Here is a 21,130-nt window from a genome sequence, read left to right as displayed (position 1 = left end):
AGTCCTGATTGAAAAAAAAAAAGAAAAAGAAAAAGAAAAAAAGAAAAAAAAAAAGATAAAGGAAAGAGAGAGAGGATGCCCTCAAATTTTAATAATTTTTAAATGTATATAAACAGAAGTTCTCTCCCTTTCCTTCTCACCAAAAATCAAATCATTTCAGAAAAATAACATATATTTTTTATATATATGTATATATATATATAAAATTAAATACCCAGAGGCACTGGTTTGCATTAGGTCTTAATTTCCAGCTAAATTAAAAATGAAATCCAGGCATTTTTAATGCCTAAGGGGCACAAAAGCAGCACCCAAAATCATTAACTTTTGCACTTTTCATAATATATCCCAAACCGGTCAGATTTGTTTTTCAAAATTTTGTAGTAAAATAAAAGTGCTCTTTGAGGAAAATCTAGGCAATTAAACAGCAGATGCTTAACCCCTGAAAAATAGAGGCTTACAACAGAAGTGCTGATAGACCCTTAACCACAGCATCATTAGCAGCAGGTGCTGCTAGAGTTATTAGTTTTCTAAATAGTTTAAATGTAAACAGTATTCTTAAGCTCTAAGTGTAGCATAATGGTTGGGATTTGCTCTTTAATTCTTTTTACTAGAAAGATACAGCTCATTTAAAATAGCTGGTAGATACAGAAAGCATAAATATACAGTAAGTTTAGACACTGATTGTACTAAATGCAACAATACAAAGAAGCAAACAGGAACACAAATGGTAACACAATAAAACTGTATTACATTTGTGCTTCAAATATTACAATACTTTATGTACAATAGTCCAAAATAAACATCTCATGCCAAATGACACAAAAAGAAACAAAAACCCAAACAAACCAAAAGCCCCAAAAGCAAGCAAAAAAGAATCCAGCTGTATGTACAGTACCTTTTTAATTAACATTCAACTCTGAACTGGAGCAATTTTCACTACATACAGATTCAGTCCGCCTTTTATTTCACGCAACCATTCTGTCTCCCTATATCTATGCTATTCTGTAGGTTCCTGTGTCATTTCTTATATACATGTTGAGCAAAAAAGATAAAAGAACATAGTGCTTTGTATTCTTAATGATGTGGCATCAGATCAGCGAACCTGGGGTGCATAACCTTCTTTCATTAAACCCTCCTCATAGTCTGTCTGGCACAGAATCATGTTGTTCTTCAGGAAAAATTTGTCTCCAACGCAAAATCTGAAATTACAATAATAAAGGGAAAAAGGAAAGATAGTTGCAGGGTGAATAATGTGATATGATCTCACATGTAGGGATTGCACAACAAGCATTCACAATTTTCTCGTACCGACCACATCGCTCACACCTCTGCTGCCTGTCGCAGCGCACACAGGCACATGTGCACGTATGTGAAAGCCCAGCAGAGGAATTGCTCTGGTATCAGAATTAATCCTGTGCTTTCAACAAAATCTGGTGCATTCAAGCGTTTTTGCTTCCCCAGCCAAAGATTTCATTCAAAGCCCACTGAAGACTGTGGGAGTCTTGGATCAGGTCACTATTACACAAATAAAACAGAATAAATACCCCAGGCTACTGAGTTGAGTGAAAAGTAAATGTCCTGCTTTCACACAAACCAGAAAGAATACAAAATGACCATATGCTGCAGCAAGCTCATCTGAGATACATTACATTAGTCTTGTGCAGACGTATCAGAGAGAATTTCTTGTTATATTCCAGCTGGATATTTTAGAATTGATTTAAACTGGTGGTTCTGACAACACTTCCTAGCATACACACAACTTCACATACATTGTAGTGCAAACTAGAGACAACACAGGCAGGTATGCAGAGAAACCTTTTTCTTTTTTCCATTAGGAATTGGTTTTAAATTTAGTTACTCCGCTAACTACTCTCTCTTGTGGTATCAGTGTATCTACCTTGTTAAACTATTAGGTGCATCAGAATGATTTGATTGCTACAAAACACTACTGAGATATTTCATTTTATTTTCTCTGATGAGCAGGAAAATAGTGTTAATGCTTCTGGATGGCTGGCTTCAAACTCCCAGTAAAGCACAATTTCCCAGCAAAGCAATGTGCTTGAATACAAGAAGGCTCTTCACCGACACCCCCCCAGCCCTTCTCCCCCGACAAAGCCAGTCTTCTGGAAGGTACTTAGGGAGCAAGTGAATAGGGCCAATGCATAGAAAAAGAGTTTCCCTAGTGACTGCCTTGGCAGGGTTACATGCCTTTGTTTATAGTGAACTCTCCAGCTATATAAAATATATTGGGAGGCACTGCTCACATTATTCCAATTAAAATGAAAGAAAGTAACCTAAATGAACCCCTTAACATTGATGTGAATAAATGAAATCAGTTTCTACCAGCTAATTATGGATCTCACTACATAAAGTATTGTTGAATGTGTAATGGATTATAATGTCCTTTTTTGTATAATTTCCAAATGGTGACATCTTGGGCACAATTAAGGTCAGATATAAATGCTTGTGTTGTTTACGGTAGATTTAACAGCAGAGTAGCTATGGGAATAGCTGTATATGTATTTAATTGTAACAATTTAACCTTCAAATAGTGGTGCCTGCTGTAGTTGACCCAGTAAAACTACGTAAATGACACAGGTTGACCCGCCTGAACTCTGATAGTGGTGTCTCTTTATCAGATAGTCAATTTCTAATGATGTTCAAGCAGAAATCTTGGTGAATTGTCACAGATTAAATTGTGTATTGAAAGCAGTCCTTTAATGTTTTGTGAAGTTGGAGGTTTAAATGAGTAGCAGTTGGACTGATTTACATTTGTGAAGATTGGAATGCTAGACAAACAGTGAACCCATTTATTTTCCAACTGGGTAGCTTTGGAAATTTATCCTTATGCTAGCTAAATAGATAGAGGGAAAATAGTGTAATAAAAAAGTGGATTGAAAAGAATTAGCTCTGCTCTTAAAGGAAAATGGGTTTGTTTATTTGAAGACTTTTTTAAAAAAAACTTTTTTTCCCTTTTTTCTATAGATTACTCCCTGCTGCTGCTGATTGAAAACAGAGATTATGGAATGATTCCGAAATCTTTAACTTACTTATGGTCAAGATGCTTTTACAGAATTTACAGGTTCCTGCTGTAATTCCCACTGCAATCTTGGTATATTAGGGTACTAACAACACAAAAGTATTTTGAATAGATGTGTTGAAATGCAGAATTCTTGAAGCAAACAAGTTCTTCAGTAGCTTCTGTAGCTTCCATCCTTGGTATTTTTGTCCATGGACAACAATGCTGACAACCAGATCAGGTAAAGGAGTCTTTACTAGCGCTAATATGTAAAAAGTAGGTTTTTCCCCAAAGAATTAATGCTTTGAGTAAGTAAGTAAGTAAGTAAGTAAATAAATAAATAAATAAAGTCCTACTTAGTTTCTCCCAAAAGAACATAGAGACTAATGTGGACTACAGCAGGGGAAGTTACGTATTGTGACAACTCAGTCCCTCCATTACAGTTAGGCCAAAGATTACTGATGAGGACTGAGTGGGAGACATCTGGCCAGCAATGCCAGAAGCACTAACTCTAAACTGTAAATGTTATTCAGCTCCGTGTTCCTTTGTGTTCCAGCTTAATACAGAACATAATCAATTAATTTGTTTAAAATATTCAGTAAAAGAAAAATACACTCCTGGAGTGCAATTCACACACATGACGATTCTTTCGTATATGAATTCTTGCAATATTGCTTGCATCAAAATCCTGGCTGAAGAATTTTGTTTCTCAGGCCTCAGAGAAGTGCCACGGTTTGAATTAAACTACACTAGTTACACAAGGGAGTCAGGATGCCTTTCCCAATAGAAAGTGTCTGCATTTTGCTTTTGCTGTGTTAATATGTCGAGCCAGAAATGCTCTACCTATGTCTACATGGCATTTGACAGCTTTATGCATGAGTGGCTTTAAACTTACACAGTTCCACAAATCATTTACCTTCCAAGTGTACAGCTGTCTTGTGGAAAGGCTGCCAGTGGCCTGTCTAGACATGCTTGGCTGCATGATAACCTGTGGGGTGGGGGGTCTGTCTGCATGGTAAGACACCTTCTGGGTTCCTCTGGGGCTGCGTCTGCATGCTGAGGGGTGACCCTCTGTGCCTTGGGGGGTAGGTAACCTGTTACTTGAGATACTTATAATCCAAATTCTGCAACTGTTTTTGTATTGTGCAAGTTCAGTGAATGAAACACATTGGCAAAGACTGACTGTGAGGCTTGCATGTGCCCCTGGGTATTGAATGTGTGAATTATGCACTAATTAGGTGACAAGAAATAAGCACTAGGTGAAAAACATTTAAAGGTGGCATGCTAGCTTCTAAGTAAAAGGAGACCAGGCAATTAGATGGCTGGACAAATTCTGTCCATCCAGACTTTCAACCTTATTTGACTCTCAAAAGTAGATTTAGCCTCTTCTGAAGTCAAAGAGCTAAACCTTGCAAATACTTCAAACTGGTTTTGCACACTCTAGGATTTAAACTTGCCTCAGCTTTTTAATGGAAGGGTAAATGCAAGCCTAGTCTTCCACCTCTGGCAAGTGGTTTTTTTAATTGAATTGGCATAAGATGTAAATCAGGGCACAATTTGGGCATGTGTATCAAATGTAGTCAAGGAACATATTGAGATGCCACTGGGTTTGGAGTATATAATGAGGCAAGACTATTATTCTTCTAGCAGGCAGATGGTAGTCTTCAGCCTTCCCTGAAACCCTCACCCAATTTATTTAATAGGCATGCAAGATGAACAAGGAAAAAGATACAATAGCCTGCATTAACATGCCAGATTGGATTTACCACCAGAAATTGTTAATACTACTTTTGACATGACCGTGACATTAGTAGAATGACCATTATAATTAACCTACATCCTAGAACCCCTGTCGTATTTTACAATGGCGAAAGGAAGGCCATTTATATTACAAAATGACCTCTGTTATCACCTTGTTTGGAAGGGGAAGGTGTGCCTAGGCTAATCACAAGAAGTTTAAAACTTCCATTTGGAGAAATAGCTGTTTCATTGTTCAGAACTGATATGTAGAGATCTCACTGCTGTCTGTCATCTTCTCTGATGTACAGGACATGTGTCAAGGTACCGAAGAATTCTTAAGAAAGCGAAAGAAATAGTGCTGTGAACAAAGATGGCTGTGTGTGAAGTGCCTCCTCTGGTAATGCTGGATCCTTGTGGGTGTAGAAAGAAACAAAATCTGGAAGCATTTAGTTGATTTCCACTAGGATAAAAAAGCTCCGACTTACCCCAAGCACACCTTTCTACTTTGCTTTGTGCATTCAGTGACATAACTTTGACTTTCCCTCTTATTTTAAAGGCTCCTTTGAGTTTCCAAATGAATGTTAATCTACATGAATCACCAAGAGAACAAAGCCACTTTTTTTACAACGCAGTTCATCAGTCCACACCTATGGTTACTAAGAGGGAAAGTGGGAGCTGTGCCTGATTTTGTACATTTTTACCAGTACGATGTAATATATATATACACACAGAGAATCCTAGTTCAACTTAAAACAAAGAACCTCAACTTAGTGTGCTTTTTATTTACTAATTTCTTTAAAAGCTGGCATATATTAATTTTTATTTTAAATTTAGAGACACTCCATGAAAATAAGCAGCAGGCAGGTCTTCATAATTTATAAAATGAACACTCACATAAAACTCTTATGTTTTGAAATAAGGATGTCCCTGGCATTGCATTTCCAACCCCAACCAAACACCCCACTTGACAGAGAACAAAGGCAGCATTGTGTGGGCATTTTGCAGTTTATACTAGAGGTAAGTGTTTACAGCTACATCAGGGCTGTGATTTGAATGACTATATAACCGTTTTGAGTCCAGTTCCCATTAAAATAAAGGCTGTTTCTGATAGAAGGATAGAACAGTGGATTTAAACACTCCTCAGTGACAGCAGATGGGGAATTTAAACCATACCCTGAACTGACTTCAGATGGCAGAGAGAAAATATCGCAAAGGATGGAACAAGCTGCTCAAGCAGCCGACAGAGAGTGAAAGGAAGGACACTGAAACTCTGGAAAGTGGTAAAGGAAAGCCAAAGGCAGGCTGAGATCATCACTGTAGTCAAAAGTGTCAAGCAAAGATACAGCTGAGCCCACTCACAAGATTTTCCACTCCATTTTGCTAGTCACACACATGCAATCTGACAAAGTGTGAAAGGCAGTGTCTGTTTACAAGTTTATTTTTCCAGTTGTTTCAATTTTTTTCCCTTTAAATGCTCTACAGAAGTCAACTGTATTGGGGCTATTGCCAATGTGAGGTGAAGTGCTTCTGAGGAGAAGCTTAATATGTTTACAAAGAAAGGGGAGCACTCACACCATTAAGATGACTGTCGCTAAGCTCTGGGTGTATTTAGGAGATGGAAAAACTTCAAATTAGGAGTAAGCTGGACAGAGACATGAAAGATAAGGGGATGCTAAAACCTTTAGGCTAGGAGCAGAGATTAATATTCACAAAATCCCTACAGCTTTAAGCATCAGTTTCAAGAAAAAAAAGGGAAAATATGTCAAAAACTGGCCAGATGGAGCAATTAGATCCTAGAGCCGAATAGCTTTATGAAAGGGAAAATACAAGACAGTGTGATTTGACACCAGGGGACTAGGCTCAGTGGCTCAGGAAATCTCTTTCAGTCCTGTGTCTACAGTCCTATCTACAGTCTGTGTTCCTAGAATGTGAGACAATGTGTTTTTCTTCTGACTCTGAAACTCTAGTCTCCAGGAGGCCAACAGAACAGGACAAGCACCTACTGAGTTAGTTCAGAGATCAAGTTCATGGCCCAAACAAAGTCTCCTGAAATCAAGGGGTCTAACTAGAATCCACACTGAGGCTTGAGCTACATAGTGAGCTATAGATACTAAAAAATAATGCAACAAACACTGAAGATTATTAAAAACTTCAGTTATAAATAGTATCAGAAAAATCACAGAACCTTTCCTAAAAAGCACTAAGCAAAAATGGACAGGCCCCTCTCACCTGGGCCAGGATCAGAACCAACTACTTAGAGGGCAGGAATATGAGGGTCATAAAACAGTAAGCCCAAAGAAGGGGCTGCCCCAAGTATCAGTGTGGTGTGAGTCCATATAATTAGCTAGCTTGGAAGGTAGAAGGCACTGGAAGGTGCAACCATGAAACATTAGGAGAAATTCAGTATTGGCAAAGGCAAAGCATTAGATACTCTCTGGTAGTACTCCAGCTATGTTGTAGTTGCATCAGCATAAAGAATTACCCAAATGATTTAAAATTTAATAGGGGAATAGAATGTGAAGATGGGGAATAAGGTCAAACAACACATCTTTTAATAGCTGGTGGGCCTTTCTACCTCCATTGGTGGGTTTTGGATATATCTGATATGTTTGTAAATAAGAATATTCTCTTAAATAAGTAAATTCCACATTAGGGATAGTGACTGCAGTGAAAGGGAATAACCTAAAACTAATCTCAACAGCAGTATTTTGGATACAAAGGGGCAGCCAGAAATAAAGAAGGAATATTAAACTGCTATGTTATAAACTCATACTCTCTCAGAATCTGCTGTTTGGTTTTGATTAGCTTAACTAGAAGAAGAAAAAAGGATTTTGAGAAGGGCAACAGAAATTATTAATGGCATGGTAACTGACAAGATTATTCAGTTGAATAAAAAAGAAAAAGAGGTTTCATAGCAGATAGAAAAAAATCTAAAATTGGTGATGGGTCAGGAGATGGGTCATAGTGTTTCTACTTTTTGTTGTTATATGAGTACTGAGAAACAAAAGATTTACAGCTATTTAATAATGAGAGAGTGTATTCAATAGGATGCTTTGCCATAGGACCCACAAAAAGCTAAGTTGGAACATGCATTCATTAGGATTTATTATAAAAAACAATAAAATTAATTCTTCTGATTACCACTAGTGTCAAATTGTGAGGAAGAAAGGTACCCTACAGGCAGTCTATATTATTAGGCTCCTTGAGAACTATTGCAATCTAATCAGGATTAGGCTCACTTCGAGAATTTCTGAAATTCTTTTAAACTTTTGGAACTGCTCTGTTTTGACTAGATGAACCAGACTGTACTTCAGGTAAATCAATTCTTTTGTTCCCCGCCTAAGACTCTTGTAAGACTATTTCAGCAACCCTTTGCCCAAACTGCATGCAAAGTACAAATCAAATAAGAGACTAGATTGAAGGCTCAGAAATTACAAGGCTAAGAATTATTAAATGTTCCAAGAAAGCTCTGTTTCAGAAGCACCTAACAGCACTTTTCCAGGGGATCAGTGGCCCTAGGGCATAGTATGATGTATATTAGCTGTAAAGTGAAATTGTACATTAGTTCACGCTCGTAATGGTAAAAGAGGAATATTAAAAATTATCACAACAGCTTTGCTTTCAGGGGGGAAGAAAGTTCACTTCCTCAAATCCAAGAGTGCTAACTATGATGAAAATCTTTTGCACTCAGGGTAACAAACATTGTCTGCTTTGCTTGACTGATGAAGATTAGCTGACTTCTTACATTAAAGAAGTTTGTCTTGTATGGGCTGAAGTGACAAGACAATAACTAAGTGCTAATTGTGCATAACCAGCACTAAAGATATGCAGCCCCATTATGGCATGTAATAAATGAAGCGAACAACAGAAATATATTAGGCACTTTAATAATGATACTAGAATTGTGGTTTGAAAAAAAACAGAGATGTGAAGGGTTTAAGAAACAGAATCTAGGAGCATGTGTGTCTTACTTTGGTAGATACTACCAGAGGCTCTGCCTGCCTTACTCAGAACACAGCCTCTTAGTTCTGTGGCAAGACAAAATTGATATAGGACTTTAAATAGCATTAGAACCTATAATTACCTTGCATTATTATATGGTTTAAGCAGTGGTTATTACTTGCCTGGTATTTTAATTTCCCATGCAACATGATGAAAAAGGTCAATTTGCCTTTTTTTTAAAGAGCATAATTGTAGTGTGCTACACTTATTAGCAGCTGTACATTTTATGGTTCTTTAGGGAGGTTTGATTTTTAAATTACTACAGTGTTACCAAATAATACACTGTAAGACAAGGTGAGTTAGCAAAGCTTACTTAGAGCTCTAACTAACTTTGTTGTGTTAGACTATTATCTTCCCAATTTTTTCTGATTCCCTAGAAATGTGTATCTCATATTTCTTCCCACCTGAAAGTGAAAAAAAACCCCACAAACAAAAAACCAAACCAAACAAAAAATGCTATAAAACTCTCAGTAGAATAATGTAATAACTGAAAAAAAAAACATAATAGGTACATTAAGGAGCGGACATTATTGGTTATCTTATTTCCTAGACCTCATAAAAGTCACTGGCATAACTGCTAGCAACTCTTGTGGAGTCAGAAATAGAATTCAGTGAAATCTCTGACAGGATTTGGCCACCACTCTGAATGGTGTTGCTATAAATCTAACTGTATTCACCTCTGGAAAATTCGGTTGTTACAATTTTACCATTTTTTGCATTTGTTCTATAACTGTAACATGAAAGTGTCAGGTTTGGATCTTTGAGATTTTTATGGCCTACAGTTAGGATATGGAAATAAAAATATGGCATAACAAGTCCAATGCTGCTACATAGAGAATGGTGGGAGTAACATCTTCTAAATTTCAGTTAATACAGTTCTGGCAACAGGAAGAAACAACGTGTACTTTAAGAGTAATACGTGTGATAAAAATGAAGAATTAAAGTGAAAGTAATGCAATAATGACAAATGGTACTGCTATGCTCTTCTGCAGAAAAGGATCTCAAAGTCCTTTATAAATATATACTAATTAAACTTGACAGCCTTTTGAAGGAAAGGAAGTAACATTATTCTTGTTTATTGATATGAGAATTGAGGAACAAAAAGTTTTCTATCCAAGGTCATGAAAGACCTTCTGTATCATCTGTATCTGGAAAAGTATTCAGGTCTTACTCTCACTCTTGAGTTTCTACTATTGGTAGATGTTTCCTCCTCACTTGAATGTATGTCTGCACCGGTGCCGAATTAGCACTTAGCTTAGGGAACAGACTCAAGAAATTCTCTTACCTCTGATTACAAAGTTGACATGCAAAACAATCCAGGTGATAAACATTATCCTTTGCTCTCATCACCATCTCAAAAGCAGGTATGAGCTTACTGCAGGCAGCACAGTTTCCTGTAACGCCAAATAACCTGGAGATACAGAAAGAAATATATTCCTGGAGATTTAACTGAAAAGAGAACCACATTTTCTTTTTTTATCTTCCTTTCCCCCCCCCCCCAGCAGTTTCTTGGCCTTTGATTGACTTCCCAGCACACCTCCTTTTGGAAAAGCTGGTCTTTGGTAGTCTGGCCAATTTACAATACAAAGGCATAGTCCTTTTGGCCAGAGAGAGCTTTATGAAGCAGTGATGGACAAATATTGCACCTATTGTGATGCTATTCTTCTTCTGCAGGTTATACTGACCTTTCTTGATAAAAGAAACATCTTGTTAAACTAAACAAAGAAACAGTAAACACATTAGGGACGTTGCATAACTGGGCAGGCAGGGGTCAAGCTGTTTGCATAGGTGGGTAGAGTCTTCTGCTTGGATCCTGCCATACAGATGGGAGTCACATAACCTTGGCTTTTGGTGCTATTTATTATTAAAACACACTTTAGCTAGAAAAGAAATAACACTTGAGAAAGCCAATATTCTTCGCATTTTTGACATCTAGTGCTAAAAGCTTTACCACTATTATTAAAAGAACATTTTATGAACAAGTCATTTAAATCATCAGAAAGCATTAGTGGTTCATGCACCTTACAACCCTATACCATAGTTATTGCTATGATTATGTTATTCAGGTAGCACATTAAAGTAAATGAGGCTGTAAACTATATATAGTCACATCAGAAGTAGAAGTATAAAATACTGTAAGAACAATATGAAATGCTGGTTTTGCCAGACATCTATATGTTTTTTTTAAAAAATTCTCTTTGTTACAGATTTTTCAATACTTTTCAAGTGGGTGTATTACAAAAAAAAAAATAAATAAATAAAAAAAAAATCATGTATGCATCATTTTGTAACATAGAAGGATTATAATGAACAAGAAAAAATATGTTAGCTCTACATGGCAGAAATCTTTGAAACTAAGTTTATTTAAACTACTTGATAGTTGTGATGGATTATTAAAAGTAATGCTCTGCTTGTGCATAGCATTTAATGCTGTTTTTAACTATGAAGCACACTAGATGAAAACACCACATCTGCCAGTTTTCTTTTTTTCCTCAACATCAGGCTGACAGCAGAAAAATATAATGGCTCCCAAGGGAAACACCAAATTAAAAGCAGTTCTGAACTAATGAATTCAAAGGTGCTCTTTAGAAAATTCAGTTTGGTAACATAAAAATGAATGCAGTTTTTTAATCACAGCCCTCCATTTTACTGAATTTCATGGGTTACCAACAAGCTTACTTAATTCCAAATCCTTTTACCTTCTGCTTCTACTTAAGGTGTGCTGCCTACATAATACATGCCTCGTTTTTGTTTTGTTCTGTTTTTTAAAAGTTGTGAACCTTTTTCTCCTGTCTGAAATGTTGGTTACTGTGATCATCAGGAGAAGTGCTGGGACAAGGCCACCCTCATCAGCTCTTGTTGCAATCACTCAAAAGTCAACCATCAGTTCTGTTAAGTCTGATTACTAAAATTATAGATTATTTTTAAATATTATAAATACTCCTTTTTAAAACATTCTGTTCCAGCTCTGTCTCCACCATGCATGGGGTTTTGCTGAGGTTATCCAAATCTCACTCAGACTTTCATTCCTCATCTCTAAGGACACAAGACTCAGTTGCCGTCCACAGCTGTTGGCTGGCTTTGCATTAGAAAAGATTAAATCCACCAACCAAAAGCCCAGCTCTGCTTTTCTTCACATCTATGTAGAAGATGATGACAATGTAGTTGTGCTAGGAAGGCATATCAGGCTGCAAAAGATAGGGAGTAAGGACTGTAGTTACATAGTCCTGTTACTCTGTATGGTGAATGGTAAGTCAGACTCTAAGGCTCTACGACAGCAACACTTAATCATGAACATGAGAACAGTCCCACAGCCTCCAGGCTCAGTGTGGAGGGACAGCCAGCACCTCCTTGCTCAGGTAGCTTACGTGCAACAACTCAACACTTGAGACACAGCCCAGGCCCCTTTGCTGGAGAGAGGGTGAGGGACAGGCTGTGTCACCTTCCGAAGCCACCTCTTTGCAGGGGCTTGTCTGTGTGTATGAGGAATCGGAAATCCATTACAGCTAGAATCGTAGTTTGCGTGTCGCAGACCAGTGAAACAATTTGGGATTGTCATTCCGCACAGCAAAGGATGGAGATTTACGACACCAGAGTCCACTATGTGCAGATTTACACAGTCGAGAAATAAGAGACCCCCACAGAAGCTGCTTCAGCTAAGCACCAGATATATTAAAATTTTTCAATTACTTAGAGGGAAGGAGGCCTTCCTCGCTGTTAATTCTTCCCCACCACATACAAAACAAACGTGTAAGATTTATATTAGCTATTCTTAATTTTGGATAAAGCTGTTTATAAGAAGAACATAGTTTTTCCCCATTAATAATAATAATAAAAACCCCACAATGCCATTTTGAAATTCTGGACATAGTTTCCCCCAATTTCAATTGCTCTCGCTCCCTGAGCATTTATCAGCTACCTGATTAGAATTTGTTTCCACACAAACCATTGATCATCAGCCTATTACTAGGCAAATGACAGTTAATTACCCACTACATTAACCACTGGGACCTGAGACCTGCTTCTGCTGCCATCAGTCAACATGATAAATGTGGCAAGTTCAGTAATGCATGGCCAGCCCTGAGCTGCCTGCTATAGTGTGAACAACCCTCAATCTCACTTCCAGGCCCAGGAAAATCTATGGCAATCTGCATAATTACAAGCTCTGGGTTAATAACAGACAAATGATTTGTTGCATCTAAACAAAGTCCTTGGAATGGGCCTGGTCTCCTGTGGCTGCCAGGGCTGCTGTTGTGCCACCGGTGTGCTTCCCACTACAACGTGCACAAAACAGATCTCCGATGCTGTATCCTTCCAATTTGTTGCCCTCCAATTTATGGATTCTGCATATGTGATTTTTAATCATTAAAGAACTCTTGAAGCAATATTATCTTAATTATTCTCTGCTGTAACCAGGGAATTAGGCTTCAGATAAAATTTTCTTCTTCTGTGCACTTTCCCTGCCTCGCTGGAGGCTCCATCAGTTTTCATCTACACCTGGACTCTGAAATTCTAATGATGAATTATTGCCCCTTTTCCTAAGAGGGCGAACCTTACAAGGGAACATTTTACTGAACTGTCAGCTCACAGACTGAGTGCGGAGATGCGGAAATCTGATCTAATTTACTGCAAAACGATGCATTTGTTAGACTTTCTCCTCAGTTTTGTCCAAGGATCAAGAGACCAGTCAGGAGCCACCTTCATGTACTCCTTTGCACAGGAGTATGTGCACTCAGCTCTCCATATGCCAATTTGTTTTCCTCCTCTCTTCAAATCTTTTGCACAAACAAGCTTCTAAAACATATGAATTCTACTAGTGGAGAGAAGACATGGTTTCTTGGCAGGCTCCTAGCTGGAGCTGATGCACCAAGCTATGGTCTCTTGCTTTGTCTGTTTTACCAAAAAAGCAGCAAAGATTTAATTTCTAAATAGTACACACAACTGCCTGGTACCATTATGTACTTTATTTACCATTTTCTCTGTGGTAAGAGAATGTTTAAACTGACTCCTTTCACATGTACTTACAGGTACTTAGACGACACCCTAGGTACCTCAGCAGATTAGAAAACCATTCCTTACTGATTTCATGTAGGAAGAAAGGATGGGAAAGTTTTAAAGTACCGGGAAAGATATTTTCTCTTGATATTCGGAATCAACATCTGAAATTCTGTATTTATATCATACATACAACAACCGAGATTAGAACAAGCAGCCACAGCAAAAGCTTTCATTCTTAATGGATTTGACTGGTACAGAACATCCTGCACAGAGCTAAAAAATTATAGACATGCAGAAACCCTTCTACAAACAAACCCAAACGTGACATTTTGAACAGCAAAAAGTGCATTTAAGCACCAGGCTATTGATTCTACTTTGGTAGGTTTACTAAACATAAACCTGAAATTCAAGTACTGAGAAAAGGGAAAAAGTTGGGAGGGGAAGGACAAGAAAAAGAGAGGAAAGGAAGTGTGGATGCATACGCAAAAGTGTCGAGACAGTGACTAAACTATACGGCACTTATGAGGCATGTGCTTTCTAGAGGGACCCGATTTAACCACATTAACACCAATTTCCATCTACTTTTACAGTGAGGCCCTGAGGGGGGCACCTGGTTCTCATCATTAGTTTGGAAATGTCCCATCACACAACTGCACCGTTAGGCAGAATTGCATATGCACCAAGATGAAACTGATGTGAGCCATAATTCCCTGCCAATTTACATGGGACTTTCACAAGATTTAGGACCCAATGTTGCTGGTTACAGCTGCTCCCAGAGGCTTCCTCCTTTTTGCTGTTCTTGTTTGAAAACTGTCCCCTGTAAGATCCATTGATTTGCTGCCAAAAGCACTCTTTTGCCTACTTTAATTTTATATTAAAATGTTGCATGATTTGGATAAGACATCTGGGTTTCCAGTAGAAGGACAAAATGTCTGTTTACCCAATGGAAAGTGAAGGAGGAAAACCATCTTGAGATTCAGGAGGGACAAAGCAGACGTTAAATGGAATTTCTCCTGTGGCACAGTAATTACAGATAGTTTCACATGGCTTCAAACTATTTTTTTTCTCCTCATTCTCACTACTGGGTTAACTAGGTTCATTATGGAAAAAATATTGTATATATGGGAGCTGAGTTCTAAACCTGCTTTCACCACTAACTGAGTGGGTGACCCTGGCAACTCACTTAATTTTGGTCTCAATTTATTTGTTACAAGGAGGTGAGACCTAATCTTCACACTGTAATATCCTTGCTAGATACAGTTTCTATAAAAAATTGAAGTGCTACTTTAAAACCTTAGTTCTTCACAGTGCATGAGGGATCAAAATAATACGCACACACCATTTTAAATGTAATCAGACATTTACTGAAATAGACAATCAGCTTTCTTTTCCTAGTAGGTTTGTGTATTTTTCAGTATTTCAATTCAAGCAGTATGTATCCACTGAAAGGCAGAATTTGGCCCTTAGCAAATATTTCAGACAGCATAAGATGTTATTTGGAGAAGCATAAGACCACATAAAAGAATCTAAAACTTAATGAGAGAGAAAAAAAAATTATCTAAGGATCTAGATTACAAAGCATATTGAAAATCATAGTTTTAGAGAACGTGGAATTTTTACATGCTGAGTTTTATTTAGATTATTAGACGGAGATTTCTTAAACATTTCTAAGGATACAAGTACTACTGGCTTGAAATAATCTATATTCTTGCTTCCCACAAGATATTTTTGAAAAGTTTCCCTGTCAAATTTTAGAGGAAAGGAAGCAGGTAAATTTGTCCCACATGCATTTTTATGAATGCCTGGAAAACTCGCTTCAGTCCCACCCAGCCTCTGTTCCCTGGAACAGCTTTCTAAAAGCTCAATGAAAATGAAACCACCTTCTAGCCAAGGGGAGAGGAGAAGCTGCCATGGTTTGCCTACTGAAGTTAAACCATGCAAGTACAGGAGAAATGCAGAGAGTTCCCATTCTGGGACTAGATGATCTTTCAAGGTCCCTTCCAACCCCTAGGATTCTGTGATTCTGTGATTCACTCTCACTAGTATCCAGTAAAAGACTTCTGGTGACTCTGCTTGAATTAACTCTGCTTCAGTAATGAGTGGGGGCCAGTAAAACGGACACTCCTTAGAAACAAAGGAAAAAGGTGAGGAAAAAGCTGAACACAGGAGAAAATGGTTGAAACAAGTCTGGATTCTCTCCTGTATCCGTGTTTCTGCTTATATGGCCTTCTCTAAGTCCCTTTCTTTTAAACCTCTTCTTGACAAAACTGGGGTGTCAAAAGAGGGGAACGTTACAAAGTTGCAAACCAGGATGCTCAACAGATCAAAGTATTGACCCAGCACTCACCAGCTGCAGGTGAGGCAACCAGATTTCTATGAGAGCTCCGCTCCCTTGGTGGTGCTGAATTATATCAGAAAATGTAAAATCACAAGTGTCATAACATGAGAGCAGTTAGAGAACATGCCTATCCAATTTAGCTGAAAGCCTTGTTCCTGATTTTAGGTACTGCATGAAAAGATGAAGAAAAAGTCAAGCAAAACAGTCCAGTTAGTTTTAGAGTGTTACGGAAGGCATTCAAACACAGTTGCTGAAGCTTGTTTAAACATCTACTAAAATGAAAGGCTGATTCAGTGTTTGCCTTGTTTGGTCATGCTGTGAAAACAGGGTTAGTTTTGCCAGACTAGAGCAGAGCAACCTTTTTCACCTCAGTAACCTTCATTTCATGTTAAAAGCAAACTCAGACACTGAAGAATGAACTTGATGTTGGAAGTATGCTGATATTCCTAACACCGTTTTTAAGGGTATCCAACATGTGCAGCTTGGAGCTCCACTTTGCTGAGGGTGAGCTGTGGAACATCTCTCGAGCCTTTGCTACTAAAAATTTAAGTTGGTAGCTGGATTCCAGGCAGATTGAAAGGCAACAGTAAAGCATGGTTGTAGCCCTGCTGCACAGCGACATGCTACTTGTCTGAGTGTGTTTTGCTTTCAGGTTTAGCTAACCTGGGTATGTGCGAAATCACATCTGGCTTTGGCTGGGCTGTGTGTGACGTTTAGCACTTGTGTGTCTGCAGCACGAACAGCATACTGAAGACAGCAGGTGCAAACCCCTCTGAGGTGAAGCTGCTATTTCTCACACCGTTCCACTGTAGACAACTATAATTGCATGTAATGAAAATCATTACATGTAAGCTGAAGTCCAATAGTTAATGCAAAGAGGGTTTTTTTTTGTCTTTGCACCCGGGGTTCATGTACTGCCCTCATCACTGTGGATTGTAGTTTAATGTAGCTGAGCTCTTGCCCTCAGTGCAGAATTCCAGTTTGTTCCATCTGTCTGGAGCAAAGTATTTGCCAAACTCTGGCCAGCGCCTGCTGAAGTTCATGAAACTGAGCCTTTTTTTTCTTCTCTGCAGACTGCATGAAAGAATTCTTTATGTAAAGTTAACACGGATGGATTCAATTTTCGAATACCTCCAAACCAGACATTCAAAACAAAATATAGATTTACTTCTATATCCTTCCCTAATTAGGTTATTTGTGTTCTGTGAAACAATCTAAGCCTTCATTTCAAGTAAGTCTTACCAGCCTTAATTTGGGCTTGAAAAATCTGAAGCATGACCAGAGATTGCTGATGTAATACCGCTTTTCTAAATCTGTAGTTTGAAAAAGCTCTGAGAGGTGGGAATTTTGTTGTTTGGTCAATGGAGTGTTAACTCTGAAGCCTAAATCACACAACTTTAAAAAACCCTTGTTCATCCTAGGAGCAAATATAGCTACATCATTTATGTCACAGTCTGCTACCCTGTCCCTTCAGTCATGCAGTCAGATCATCAAACTTTCAGTTTAAAGCTAAAATGCAATTTTGAGGAGTATTCTGGCCTAATTTACTATCTGCTTTTAATCAAGCTACAATATTGTATCGTTTTAAATTTTCTTTAACCATTCTGATTGACTCAGATGAAAAGCAAGGATGATTGTGCACAGCACACAATGATCTATGCCTGATATTTTGGAAATCAATTCAAGTTAAAAATGACCTCCCAATGCACTCAGGGCTCTGCTTTGCACCACCACTCATGCATTGTGACATCCTTAAACTTCTACCAGTAAAGTCAACATCAATATTACATCCGTTTCTACAAAGCAACCATATAAACTTCATCTTTCTACACATGCTTTACTTTAAATCACACATATAAATCCATCTACATGCACAGGCTGAATCTAAAAATGTGCAGATACCCAGCTGACATATTTTCATTGTCAAACTCAAGGAACTTAAAACCAAATGTAATGCCCCAGCTCAAATAAGAGTAAGAATGCAGTATCCCAAGCTGGTTCCCAGCCTGGGGATAGGTGCAGTTAATAGGTGCAGATAATGGTGCAGTTCAGGGTCGCCAAGCGCTGCGACTATGTCTGTGTAACACTCCACTGCGGCTAATTAAGTTCACGTCTCAGCTAACTAGCTGCTTGCATTGCCGCTTAGATGCATCTACACTGTTTCCAGATCTGGAAGCTAGTTTAGAGGTTTGTGCCATGCACTGCATGATATGGATATCACACAAGGCTGTACCTGTACATTTTGGTTGGAACAAAGCAGTGCTGAGCTCTATTTGCTGCCTCCCTTTTTCTTACCTGAAGGAATGATCTCTCGAAGCTGGTTCATCGATAAATCGACAAGACCAACAAGATTGCTGGGAACAGGCTGGAGGTGAGGGACCCTCAGGAATGACCTTCACTGCAGTGCCTACGGAACAGTCATGCTCACCTGCCATCTGTCCTTGTGGTAACACCATACAGGTCAGGTGGTGCAGGTGACCTGTAGTCCCTCCTAGCAGGGAACCAGTGTCACCTGCAACATGGTTGTGGGGAGTTTTTCACTTGCCCTACAACTACATATAGGTCCATATTGCTGCAGAGGAAACAAAACCTAACAGAGATTCTTCTAAGGTGTGTTTCAGATTCATACCCCCCAGAAGGACCTAAACAGGGAAGGAGGGATCTAGGAAGAAAAGGACCTAGACGAACAGAAAGCCCCTAGTAAGCAGTGGGCAAGCATCTACCATTTCCCAACAACACTATTGTTTCTCCAATGTCTAAGGAGAAAAGGTCTAAGTGGTGCATAAGGGAGTTTGCCCCTGGAGATGGGGGAAGGGAAGGAAATTAAGGTACAAATATATAATTAGCTACCTAATGCAACAGACATAAAACATAGACATTTTTTATTTTGTCCCAGAGGTGACTGAGAATGTAGAACCACTGGGTAAGAAATCAACGCACAGACTGTCAGGTAAATACATATTGAAATAGAAGTGGGGGGTAAGCTAATAGTTCTATGAGGTCATATAACAAAGTCCATAGCTCTTTCATCAGTGCTGTGAACAATGCAGTTACTGTGTTTCTCCCCTGGTGTAATAGCAAAGATGGTTGCTAGACTCTGAAAATAAATTATGCCATGCTTTATTAAATGGTAAACAGCTGTTCCAGCCACAATACAGAACATGCTAATTGAAGAATGCCTTAAGCAGTCCTACAATAAAAGGCTTTTAAGAGTTGGAGAGGAAAAAAAAAGCCGGCATCATGACAGACTTACTATCGTGGGTTCCCTTAGTTAATATTCAACACATGGGTCATTCAAGGTGAGAAGTATATTCTAGGAGAAGATCTACAGTAATGAACATTTAAGAATGATTAGCAGGCTCTTTCATGCCATGATGCTGTAGGCAAAGACGTGCTTAGGTAGGAAGTACAGCCACAAGGTTCTTATCGTGTTTCCACATCTTGTTTTGCTAGGAGATATGTATCTAGGAATACAACAAATGTGTGGGAAGAATTACTTTTTCTGAGGTGATGATCCTGAGACCAGAAACCTCACTGCTTGTGGGAATCACCCAGGAGATTCTGGCAGAGAATGAAAGCTATGGTGCAAGCTGTAAAAGAGCATGCATATAACAGACAGAAGATGGTATGTGGCATTGTGAGGCCCAAACTGGCAACGTTTCCTGAGCAGGTGTATCACTGTGCCTCGGCAGAGCCCTGGCCCCTTGTGCCAGTCTGGTTCTGTTGAGCTGAGGTGTGCTGAGTCCAGCGGTTGTCAAACGGGCTGCTAGGGATGCTGAGGTACTGTCATTTTTATTTTTTTTTTACATTAAGAGGTTCACGATGGCAGTCGGTAGGGAGTGTGAGCCCATGTTTACAGCAGGGAAAAGAAGTCTCCATCCCTGGTCCCTGTGCTGCCTTGCTAAGTGGTCCTGTGAAAGTATGCCCCCTTTGCCACTCAGTTTTCCAGTCTTTACATGGACAACAGGAAACTTGGTGTGCAAAAGTACCTTACAAGCCCTGACTGATAGCTACTATGAAAAATATAAACATATTTATAGCAGCTACTCACTGACATAAGCATTTGCCCAAGAATGACATTCAGATATATGATACTCAGACTACCAGACACCTGCTTTCTGTAAAATTGCTTGCAGATCTAAACTAGGTGTGAGTGCGTGCGTGTGCATGTGTGGAGGCATGTGTGCAAAATGAAAATAGCAAAAGAGTTCCACGGCAGAGAATAACAAGGAACAGAGTAATGTTTTCACCACTATACAACACAAAATTTCTTGCCCTGTATTTCTCTTTTCTAAAAACCACTGTAAGATGAGTGCTGCTAGGTGAGTAAAAAGATCCTTCCTTCCTTCCTTCCTTCCTTCCTTCCTTCCTTCCTTCCTTCCTTCCTTCCTTCCTTCCTTCCTTCCTTCCTTCCTTCCTTCCTTCCTTCCTTCCTTCCTTCCTTCCTTCCTTCCTTCCTTCCTTCCTTCCTTCCTTCCTTCCTTCCTTCCTTCCTTCCTTCCTTCCTTCCTTCCTTCCTTTCTTTCTTTCTTTCTTTCTTTCTTTCTTTCTTTCTTTCTTTCTTTCTTTCTTTCTTTCTTTCTTTCTTTCTTTCTTTCTTTCTTTCTTTCTTTCTTTCTTTCTTTCGCAATAAGCAAAATGCTTAGAAATAAGGAAAAATGTGCATCAATCCATTAGATGGCATGCAAATATTTCATTCTGCTCTTACAAATCACATGATGCACTTGCAAATTCATGCAACAAAGCAGTGGTTTAATAGAACTGCTCTTCCCATAGAAATGGAAACAGGTAAAGTTTTCCTTCATTGGACTCTGTGAGCATTTCCTTTATAAATAAAAGCCTCAGTATCTAAGGTATTTCCTTTGTTGTGTCACCTTTAGGACTTACTATTTGAAGTATTCCATTGAAATGGCTGTGCTCTGCACAGTGTTCAGAATTTTAAGTAAAACCTTAAACAGTTACAAATCAAAGCATTGGGATACTTTGAAGAAGCACATACACTATATACATTGCCTTCTGCATGCATATGCATT

At 38.7% G+C, this 21,130-nt stretch overlaps 1 protein-coding gene across 5 annotated transcripts in view; it reads right to left on the bottom strand.

The window, feature by feature from the left end:
* Positions 1-519: 519 nt before the first annotated feature.
* LMO3 (LIM domain only 3) overlaps positions 520-21,130 on the bottom strand; it is a 60,068-nt gene continuing 39,457 nt past the window's right edge. For all 5 annotated transcript variants that reach the window (XM_051644045.1, XM_051644042.1, XM_051644043.1 and 2 more), the window contains 2 exons: positions 10,047-10,172; positions 520-1,199 (listed from right to left, as the gene is read on the bottom strand). In XM_051644045.1, the coding sequence (XP_051500005.1) occupies positions 1,094-1,199; positions 10,047-10,172 (232 nt within the window). In that variant the 3' untranslated portion in view covers positions 520-1,093. The remainder of the gene's footprint in view (positions 1,200-10,046; positions 10,173-21,130) is intronic.

This window comes from Apus apus, chromosome 1 (assembly GCF_020740795.1).
Source record: "Apus apus isolate bApuApu2 chromosome 1, bApuApu2.pri.cur, whole genome shotgun sequence".
Classification (NCBI taxonomy): Eukaryota; Metazoa; Chordata; class Aves; order Apodiformes; family Apodidae; genus Apus; species Apus apus.
Note: the sequence above shows the minus strand (reverse complement) of the source record. Positions and strands in the feature narration are given on the sequence as shown.